General features: G+C 55.2%; 1 protein-coding gene across 1 annotated transcript; it reads right to left on the minus strand.

Annotated features, from left to right (window-relative positions):
• Positions 1 to 6,591: 6,591 nt before the first annotated feature.
• Positions 6,592 to 10,144, minus strand: LOC104148748 (nodal homolog 2-A). Its single transcript, XM_068920643.1, has 3 exons — positions 9,895 to 10,144; positions 8,361 to 9,169; positions 6,592 to 8,250 (listed from the first exon to the last, which is right to left on the minus strand). Exons 1-3 carry the CDS (start codon positions 10,142 to 10,144, stop codon positions 8,098 to 8,100), a joined length of 1,212 nt encoding a protein of 403 aa, XP_068776744.1. The 3' UTR covers positions 6,592 to 8,097.
• Positions 10,145 to 11,021: the final 877 nt, after the last annotated feature.

Consider the following 11,021-nt stretch of genomic DNA (forward strand, 5'->3'; position numbering starts at 1 on the left):
TGTTTGAGGAGGCCTTTCAAAGAAGGAGCAAGCCCATTAGGACATGGCCTGAACCTTGGATTTCCTGAAATGTCTGTTCAAATCAGTCTTGGCTGATAATATTTAAATATCTGCTAATTAAGTTCAATTGCTACATTATGATCTGCAAGCCTTTAAAAAAGAAGTAACAAAAACAAAGCAAATGATGCAGATAAACTTGCATTTTTAAGGTGAGATTTGTAAGTGTTTCTCTGAAACCTTAATGGGAACAGATTCAAATTTATTGCCTTCAAGTGTTTTTATCAGTGTTTTGCAACTCAAAATAGCATTTGCCTGGTTTTGCTATGGTGTGCATTTAGTGAGAAGTTGCTATCACTGGTAGAATGTGCATTGCAACTTGCAGCTGGGAGTGGCTTGTCTTTATTTCTACCTGAAAAATATTTTAGCAATAATACTAAGCTTCATTACTTCAGTGGCTGAGTGTCCTGTACAGCAGTTGATCAGGTTCATATGTTCTCATAGTAGTTCTGCTCTCTGGTCGTTTCCCACTGATGCCGGATAATCAAACTGCCCTTCAGAACTCCCCTGCTTTGTTTCTGGGGAGATATGGTAGAAGTTTAGCTTAACATGGTAAGTTTTCTTTAAAGTTAACTTGCCTAAAGTTGGTCATTTTGGGGTAGACTGTGGAGAGGGGGGGAAAAAAACAGTAGAAAGTTGACTTTTTTTCCCCTTTGCTCTAAGTACGTGTGCTAACTCGGTACTGAAGCTTGTTTTCCTACTCTGCCCTTAACAATGTTCATAGTTAATGCTTGAGCCTGGGTTTACAACTAAGTTGTGCCCTTGTTAAAAGGGCGTAACAGGAGGATTTTTTTTGTCCCTTCTTACTATCCTGAAATAATCTTCCACAATAACAACTCCATCCAAAACAGATAAGCTTTAGCTATCTTTTAAGTAATGGAAATGCTAAAGCTTTCTGTGCAGCTAAGCCCTGCTGTGTTTGTTTTTTTGGGGGGAGACTGGCTATGTAAGTTGAATTTCCACAGCTAAGACACTTGGTTCGCATATGAAAACTGAGATGTTAGCAGACAAATGCTGAGAATTGCTATTAACAAAGCAGCTGTTAGATTTGGCACTTTCTTTACATTTTGTGCAGGCTTTTGTCTGCTTAATGGGCTTGCACTGTTCCCTTTATGAGGTAGTGTACTGGTATATTTACCCTGGGATGAGATTTCCATAAGGAATATGGTGCCAGTGGCTCTACCTGACCTGGTTTGCGAGAGCTGTGTTCTCCTAAAGCTGACTGCAGCTCCTGGACAACGTCCTGTGCCTTTCTAAATGCCTCTTAGAACAAATGAGGTACCAACACAGTGGAAAGACCACGGATGTGTGTGCCACCACCAAGGGTGCATCCTGTAGCTAAGGGCTATGCCACAGTGGAGAAAAAGAGCACATCCAGATGGCTCTCTGGAAATAAGTAAGCTTATTCCAGATATGCTGCTTTGTTTTTGCTGTGAGTTGTTGACCAGTAGCGACCCAAACATGAACAGAAGCCTTGGTATGAAAGTGACTGCTGTGGCTTTTTTTGAATGACTGTCAGCTATTATGAGATGCAATACTTGTAAACTCTCTTCTCCCCCATACTCAAAATACTTACTGTATGTTCAGTTACCCTGTGAGTGTTAAGTATTTTGTCTGTGTCCATGATGTCTATGCATTGGTACTTGAGTGCATATGTAGATCTGGTGTGATCATCAAAGCTCTGGCTGCTTCCAAGAGTGGTTCATATCTGATAATTCAGAAAGAGGGAAAGCATCCTGTGCAGCACCTGGCCAGGTGTGAAAGGAGGTCTTTGAGGGTCAGAATTCCTGCTGGATCCCCAGTGTGTGTGGCCCTGAGGCCATGGACGCATGAATACATTAGCTGGGGGGGAAGCAAGTTGTCCCATCTTTACAAAAGCTGTGAACACATGATACGACTAAGTGACGCTTGTTCATATGCATCTGCTCTGGTGTAATTTATTCCACGTTTGTGCTTTGAGCTTCGCCTCCTCCTGTGTCCATAAGCTGAGAGAGCCTGTGGTCTCAGCATCGCCTGCTCTGGTTAGAAAGCAGTGCTCCCTTCCTAGTCTTGCCTGCCTTTGTTGTATCCCCAGCTGATACTGTGTCCTTTGCGTGGGCTTTTTGGATCTGTCTCATGGGTGCACTTTTTTCTAGTGCTCCAAGCTTGCCTAAAGACTAGCTACTGATTTTCAGAGTAGATCCCTGCTTTTCTGGGGCTTGTCACTTGTCTGCCACCTTCCACTAAAAGGCTGTGAAACTGCTTGTGTCCCAGGCTGAGCCCCTACTCTATTGCTGCGTTGTTGCCCTCCCTGAACTGCCACCCATAGTGGGAGGTGAAGCAGCAGTCGGTGACTGCCTCGCACAGCTGGGACGCTCTGTGGAGGTCCGAGGGGATGAGTGTTGGTTTTGTCACCACTGCATTTCCTCTCTCTGCCTCCTTTCATCTTGAGCAGGGCAGAGCAGTGAGCCCTGAGTGCCTCTGTCCTCATCCGTGTCCTGGTCACTGGGCTCATAATAACCTAGCTAGTGCCTTAATCAACCATTTGTACAAATATTACCCTTGTGCTTTTGATAAGTGCTTCAGTCTGTTTGGATGCATGAGGAAAGAGTGAGTGAGAACAAAGTAAACTGTGCTTATCTTCCCCTCCGCTTGTGCTATTCCTCCCAAGGCATGGATGTGATTGTACAACAGGCAGGTGGTGGTAGCAACTTGCTTCTGGTTGCTGGCAGGCCCTTTGTGTAAAATGGATCACAGAAGATAGCACTCTTACTTGCTTCAAGCTTGCTCACTCTCCAGAGTGAGAGCAGGGGCTGTAACGCTGACAGGGCCACGACTAGCATCTGGTCGTGCGCGTGGCAAAGGGAAGCTGGAAGGAATCTGGGGGTCTGTGCTGCTGGCAGTCCTGCTGGAGGCAGGGTGAAGAGGGCTTTCCCAGCCCATCTCCATCCTAATTCCAGCTGGCCCGAGGCTGCTGCGAGCTCGGAGTGGTCCCTGGGCCTTTGCTGTTTGCACTCCTAAGCCTTACAGCTTTGGTAGGCAGTGCTCCTGTTATGGTTGGGGTCCTTTCCCTGCTTTCAGGAAACCTCCCCTGCATTGCAAAGGCTCTCTCCTTCCCATCCCAGCATGTAAGGATGCTTTTCATAGTAAAATCAAGGCAGCTGCTCCAAAAGCAGGGATTCTGCCAGCTCCAACACCTCATTTGGGAGTGCAGAGGTATTCCGCTCCCCGAACACTCGCTGCAGTGTTTCTGCTCTGTAGCGAAACTCCCACGAACCTCCTGAGAAACTAGTGCTTAAACAAGTCCCTTCTGCCTGGATTAGGCTCCTGAGAGATCTGTCTAAATGGGGAGACGAGCAGGCTCTGGCTGTGCGTGCCAGCTGTAATCTCTGCTGGCCCTTCCTCTGGTGGTGCATCGTGAGCTCAGCGTGAGTAACAGATGCAGAAGCCCAGGGGTCCTCACTCTTGATCTGAGAGGGGCAAAAGGCTCCATGTCCCTATGGACTATGCTGTGTTTAGCTGCCGCTGCCCCAGCAGCACCTGGGCCTCATGGTGCTGAGTAGTTGTGCTGGCAGCGTGAGCCCTGGTCGTGCTGCCCGCCGCAGAGATCGCCCCTTGGAAAGGGGGTGCTGAACCCTGGGCGATGACTGCCGGAGCAGGGGCCCGAGGCTGGGACTAGTCTCCCTGCTTTACTGTGCTGTGTAAGGACAGCTGCGGCTGAGGGCCTCTGTCACGCAGCTGATGTGTATTGGCCTCCTAGAAGAGACAGGCTGCAAAGCTTTTTGCTCCCAGAGATTAGGTGTCCATTCACGGCGCAAGCCCTGCCAAGTGGACCTCTTAAGCAGATACCTTGCATAAGCACAGTGGTGCAGCTTTATTGTTGGCCCTCTGCACTTTGATGTTTTCCTTAAAGCCCTGGAATCTCAGCCTTTATTTTTTCATCCCGGTCTTCCAAGAGAATGACCGTCCAGGTCATCCGTCTGCCTTCCCCTTCCACACGATAACTTTTGAACCCACTGCTCAATTTCAAACAGACATGATGGAGGGGCAGAGATCTCAAAGATAGAGCATTTCAACAAGGTCCAGGGAAATAGGGGGCTGGGTAGAGGAGAAAGATGCCATCTGGGTGCAGGGAGAGGAGCTAGTGACCATGGGATGGAGATGGTGGCTGTGCTGGCTTCCCTGCTGAAGTGACAACAGTTTTTAAAAGTGAGTTCCTATCCTGCAAAGGAAGAGGCAAAAATCTTAGATTTTATTTCGGAAAGAAGCCAGATCTCAAGACTTTTGCGCGAGTCTGTCTTGCTAGGGTTTAGCACCACGGCCTCCCTTTCGGAGCGTTTAACAGCTCCTGCAAATGACCCTCTAATGACTGGATGCTCTCAGTGTGAAATGCTGTCTGAATGTGTAAGCAGCAGCGGTGATCAAGCCCAGGGGAGGGTCTGGGCTCTGAGAACCAGACACGCTTTGTTTATCCGGTGGGTCGGATGTGGATTGGAGATAATCAGGCTGCGCCTGAGGATGTGGAGTCCGGAGCAGCGGCTGCTGGGCCCGGGAGGGGAGCGATGGGGACAGCTCAGCCCCCACACGGCCACCCCGGAGCACCTTGTGCCAGCTAGCTGGTCGTCCCCTCGGCCGGCCGCAGCCGGAGACCTCCCCGGGCTCCGCGGTGGTCCCGAGGCTTGGAGCTGCTCCCCGGCCTCCGGGCAGCCGTAACTGGGGGAGCGGGGAGCCCTGGGCCGGGGCCGAGCGTTGGCCGACGTGGGGAGCGGGGAGCCCTCAGCCAGGGCCGCGCGGGGGGCCGAGCATCGGCCATGAGCCGCTCCGGGACGAGCCGTGAGAGCTGCAGGGCTTGGGAAGTTTTTCGGCGTTAGACCGGAGGATCGGGCGGTGTTTTTCGAGGACGGTGCTCGGCGCCAGGCGCTGTCAGCCGGCCAGGCCCCGGCGCGCGGCCGCGCTCAGCCGTGGCGGGGCGGCCCCTGTCCTCTGCCTCCTGCCCCCTCTAAGTCGAGGCTCTTCCTCACCCGCAGCCTGGCGCACGGGGCAGCTGAGAGGGAAGAGCGGAGGAAAGGGACCCTCTCTCCTGACTCAGGCTCAGCTGCTGCCAGAGGGAATAAACCTTTCCGCGTCCGCAGCTGCGTATCGTGCCGGGCTCTGGTACAAACGGACTGATTGCCCCTCGCTTTCCCCAGGAAACGAGCGTCGCCCTCCGAGGCTGGCGACGAGAGAAGCACGGGCATCTCGTCTCCCGCCCGGCGCTGCCACGCAGCCTGGGGTGCGCCCTGGCCGCCCGGCCCTCCCTGCCCGTCTGCTCCGGCTCGCTCGCCCGTCGCCCCTCGGTCCCAAGCCGTGGGGGCGATGGGAAACGGGAGCTGCTGCACCGCTGCAGCTTGCCGGAGCACGGCAAGAGAGCCGCTCTGAGCCAGCCAGGGGCGCAGGGCCTCCCTAGCGTGCACCGTGCATGCCTCAAAATTATTATTGCTAGCGAATGCAGCCCTTCCTCTTATCTCTAAGGAATAAATAAAGGTGGGAAATCCACTTAGCCCTTCTCTTCCCTTCAAAGGCTGCAGGTGCTTCCTGGGCTGCTCTTGAGCAACCTGCAATCTGCAGATCAGGGAGTGAACTGTCTCTTCACTATCTCCTGAGAAGTTTCTCATTCATGGAGGTGTTTTACATCTTTTTCACAAGGAGTGTTGCCCCATTTGGGGGCCTCTGCTCCACAGAGCACGTTGTCATTTGCAAGCTACACGCATCAGTGTTAGTGCGGATAGCTCTCAAATACACCCGTGCACACAGCCGAGGCGGTTGTGTGCGCCCGAATTCTGCCTCGTGCCTTCCAAGAGGCAGGAGCGAGCTACTGAAAGCAACCCGTCAGCTCCACGTGGCAGCAAGGCCCACAGCATCTGGGGGGTAACAGGGGTGGAGAGGAAGTTTGTGTGCGTTATTTCAGAAAAGCCATCTGTGCGAATGCAACAGCCAGCAGGATCTGGTTGCTGATCTTGCTCACAGATGGGCTACTGTTTCTAGTTCGAATATTTAGCTCGTATTTTTAAGTGAAAAGAGTTGTGGACTGTGATGCATTAGTCATATCAGGAGAATGGCTGACTCTATTTTAAACTTAGGGAAAGGCCAGTGTGCCAGAAAATGTATGTGTTTTTTCCAGCTCTGCCAGCTGGTGTAATAAAAGCCATCAGCTATTCTGCCAAGTCCCTGGAGCGAGCAGTCACTACTGCCATGCGAGAAATTTGGTCCTCATATTTTGCAGGAGTGAGTTGAACCCAGTCATCCGCAGGGTGTATGCCTGTGGGGACTAACAGCCTCCCCCGCTCGGAAGCACTCAGCATTTTGGCAGGAGCAAGTGTTTGCTGCCTGGTTTCTAGGACCAAACTTCAGCCAGAGACGTTCCCAAGAAAGGAGGCCTTCTGGGCAGAGCAGAAACAGAGAGCAGGGGGGAATCGCACCCTAGAAAGCCATTCAACAGCCAAAAAAAAAGGGTGTGTGTGGAAATTAGCAGAGTCCGCTGGGCATTTTGTAAATATATAATTTATTGATCAATTATACAACCATAACCCTTTCGTTGTGGACCCATCCAGTGAGTGGTCAGAATGGTTTGACAAAACTGTGATTTTACAGATGAAAGCAGTGCATGAGCTGAGATTTTCTGGAGAGTTACTGGGATGGGGAGGGGTAGACACGTACCAAGACAGACCTCAGGACTGCATTATTTCCAGGCGTACCTAGCTTGCCATTGGAGGCTCTCTGGTTCCTGGTGAATGTATGGTGTCTTGGAAAGGTTGGGCTTCTCATGAAAGCTGTGGTGCAGGAGCCCCAAGTCCCTAATTCTCATGCCAACTCCCTTTGATCTGTTTCATTCCCCTCCCTCCCTGCCAGCAGCCCTTGTGTCGGAGAAGCCTCTTTGGCTGTGTGAACTCCGCAGGGCAGGAGCTGTCTGCTGCAAAACCCATTCTGGTGCTCCAGTCCGCGGGGCTCTAGACACTGGGATAACACTGCTGCAGGTAAGATTATCCCAGCTTAATCTTAACAGAAATTGGATAGAATTTTAATAGAAACAGTGGAAATTTTAATAGGAATGCCTAAACCCCTGGGGAGCACTGAAAATCTCAACTCTATAGATACTTAGCTTGGTCAAATATCTGTGCTGCACATGTCCCTCTGAGAGTCTTCAGCTACCAGAAATATTGATCATGTGCAAAAGATAAAGCTGATGCCTTTCACAGTGTGTAACAAAAAGGAATGAGGGTCCAAGACCCAGAGCTTTGCATCCTCTGCCAAGGCGAGGCTGATCTCTGTGATCTCTGCCTTGCTTGCACCGCCTGGCTCGGGGAGGTGCAGTTCTGCAGCTGGGAGCCGAGTTGGACTCTTTGTGGCTCTTTGCACTCTGCCCTGGGCTGTGCTCATGGGAGGAGAGGCCTTTCTCTCCCTGGTCTATCTGCCCTGCTCATTCTTGAACTGTCCCTGAAAGCACACCGGTCCCCAGTGCTGCTCCTCTCTGGCCTCCCCAGCACCTCTCCCTCTCGGTTGCATGCAGGTCTCTCAGAGATCATGTGTCCGACCAGCTTGGCACAAGCTCTGCAAACAACATAGCAATGAAGTGTCTCTTTTGCCTTCCCTGCGAGGCACATGGATCTGCCTAGGTACAATAGCCATGCAGTGCGGCACAGAGCTGTGAACACCCAAGGGCAGTGCGCTGTGCCCTCCTGCCTGGCATTAGGCTCAGTTGCGGCTGGGAGCTCTTCAGGAGGAAAGTCCAGTGAGATTCCCCATGTCACAGTCCCCCTCAGGGACAAAATCTGTCTCCCACAGCCCTGCCTTAATGCTGACTGTGTCTCCTCTCTCTCCTAGTGTGGAAAGACTTTCACAGACCCACAAGTGTCTGGATTCAGAGGTGGCAGGTTCTCAGCAACACCCTGATCGGTGTGTGAGTGACCTTTGTTGTTCATGGTGTAGGCATCAAGGTTTAGTCCCAGGGTTTAGTCCTTGGAGATACTTTCTGGCCAGAACTGTGCCTGTTCCTTCCCATTCCCAGCATGGGAAGAGCTTGCTTCAGTTGCAGCCACACTCTTCGATGATCATGTCTTCATGGTGGCGGATGACGATTTCACCCTTCTCATAGTACAGCATGGAGAGGGGGCTCATCTTAACTGGGGAGCATGCAGGACAGGGCACATGGTTGGGCTTGTAGAGCTTCAGCAAGCTCTGTTGGGAGACACGGAAGGGCAAAGCATAAATTTCCTGCCTCAGGTCAACAGGGCTGGAGGTAGGTTGGGAGCAGAAGGATGAAAGCAGAAACAGCAAAACCCTCTTACCTGTATGTATGCATGGTTGGTGGGTTTGAAGGTCTCATCCACAGGCGACGGACACTGCCCTTCACACCGGTAGGCATTGTACTTTTTTGGGTAGACAATCCAGCTGCCCCAGCCAGTCTGCTCAAAATCCACTATCATGTCCACTCTCTTGCACAACGATTTGCCTTCCTCCCCTGGGGCAGGAACGGGGGCATCACTCACTTTAATCCTTTGCTTTTCCTTCCTGTTTCTACGATGCCGCCGGTTCCCCAAGTCCTTGGAGCCACTGTCACGCATGACGTGCTTGGAGGTCTCCACTGTTCTGAGGAGGGTGTGATCTCCTGGAGACTTGTCCTTGGAGAAGATAAGCAGCAGGACTCTGTCGGTCATGTCTTGGGGTATGGCCAGCTCCCCGTGGCTGGAGTCATTTGAGTTCAGCATGCTCGTTGCTGCAGTGGCTGGGGCAGCCAACCCGCTCATCTCCCATCCATCCTGGGCCACGGCACTCTCCGTTTCTGCAGGACTGCGGTGGCCAGAAGCCACCTCTTGGTGAAGCCAGGACCTGAGCATGCTGGTGACATTGAACACTTTCCAGGAGGCCTGGGTGAAAGAGGGGCTGCCAGCGAAGGTGCCCAGGAAGAGCTTGTGCACACAGGTCCTGTTCTCCTGGCACTTCTGCTTCGGGCTGTGGTAGATGTCCAGCGTGACATTCTGGGACTGTGAGAGATCAGGCAGGTGGACTCGGAGCTCAGCCAGATTCACCTCCTGGCTGCTGGAGATGGAGCTCATGTCGAAAGAGAAAGCCCAACGGGAGCCGTTCTGGAGAGAACCTGAAACCGGACGGGGACAGTGAGGAATATGCCTGGCCCAGAGCACTGTCCTCATCACCCTGGTGCGGGCTGGAGGGGACACAGGCTTTGTGCGTGAGTACCAGGAGACAGATGCACCTGCAGTGCTGCCAGGGGCACAACCCCTGCCACCGGGAGCTCTGTTCCCTTAGCCAGACTCCGACTGGGGTGGGAAACCAGTTAAATTGCCGGTGGTACCCAAGCCCTGAGAGGGAGCGAGACAGGTTCCTGGGAGCAGAGCAGACACCGTTAGCGCCTCTCCGTTCCTGCGCCTGCTCCCCACCAGCCTGCTCCCACCGTCCTCCCCAAGCAGAGCTGGAGAGGATGCTCAGGGCCCCCCAGGCTTTTGGAGCACAGGGGTGAAAGGAGGCACAGCCTGGAGGCAGGGAGCTGAGCCTTGTGCTGGGGACAGGGATGCCTGAGGACAGGAGAGCTGGGGACAGTGCTGGTCCCGGGGACAGGGATGCCCGGGGACAAGGGTGCTTGGGGACAGTACCAGTCCCAGGGACAGGGGAGCCTGGGCACAGGGATGCCCGGGACAGGGAAGCCCGGGGATAGCAGAGCCAGGCACAAGGATGCCCCGGGGACAGGGGAGCCCGGCGACAGTGTCGGTGCCGGGCACAGGGATGCCCTGGGCACAAGGATGCCCGGGACAGGCACCGTGCCCGAGGACAGGGGTGCCCGGGGCCGCCCGCGGCCCCACTCACCGTGCGGGGCGATGCTGAGCGCGGCGGCGGCGGCGGCGCGGAGCGGGGCCGGCGGGGCGCGCAGCAGCTGCAGCATGAGCGGCGGGCAGCGCGGCGGGGCGCGGGGCGTTGCGCGCAGCGGGGCGCGGGGCGTTGCGCGCGGCGGGGCGCCGGGGGTTGCGCGCAGCGGGGCGCGGGGCGCGCAGCCCAGGCGGAGCAGCGCCAGGGCGCAGAGCGCCAGCGCGGGCGCGGCGCGCAGCGGGGGCCGCATGGCTGCGCGGCGCCGGCCGCCGCCCGCCCTATATGTGCCGCGGCCCCGAGCGCCGCCCCGCGCGGCCCTTCGCGGGCAGCCCCCTCCCCGCCGCCCCCCAGCCCTCCCTCCAGCCCTCCCTCCCTCCTTCTCCCCGTCCTTCCTTCCCTGCCTCTGCTCCTATCCATCCCTCTGTCACCTCCATCCCTACCTCCGTCCTTCCCTCCCTTACCCTCCCCATCCCTCCATCCCCCCCATCTCCACCCCTCCATCCCCCCTCTGCTTTTCATCTGCCCCGTTCCTCCCTCCCTCCCTCCCCCGGTCTCTCTATGCTCCCTCCTTCTCTCCCTCCTTCTTTCCCTACCTCTGCTCCTATCCATCGCTGTCTCAGCCCCCATCCTTCCCTCTCTCCATCCTTCCCTCCCTTATTCTCCCCATCCCTCAGTCCCTCCCTGTCTCCATCCCCTCTTCTCTCCATCCCCCACGCCTCCTGCCTTCTCCCATGCCTTATCCCCCCATCCCTCCCTGGCTCGTCCCACCGTGCCGGCCCTCCCTGGGCACCTGCCGGGGGCAGCCCGGGCGTGCTGGGAGGCAGGGGGCAGTGTGAACCAAGTGCTCCAGGTCTCCGTGGCCCCTGGGGCTCCCCAGGGTGCTGCCCTTCCTGGAGGAGCGGCCACAGGGTGGCCATGAGCACCGCTGGCCCCAGCGCCATCCTGCGCTGCCCGGCACCCTCAGCCCTGCCTGCAGGGCCGGCTGGGGACGGGGTGGCTCCAGCACCTCCCCGGAGCAATCTGGTTCCTGCTCCCTGCGGAAGGGACCAGGACCCAGCCCCGAGGCTGTGGTGCGTGGGGACATCAGCTTGCCACCACCCTCAGCCCCGTCCAGCGGGGTCTGGCCG

This window comes from Struthio camelus, chromosome 27 (assembly GCF_040807025.1).
Source record: "Struthio camelus isolate bStrCam1 chromosome 27, bStrCam1.hap1, whole genome shotgun sequence".
Lineage (NCBI taxonomy): Eukaryota > Metazoa > Chordata > Aves > Struthioniformes > Struthionidae > Struthio > Struthio camelus.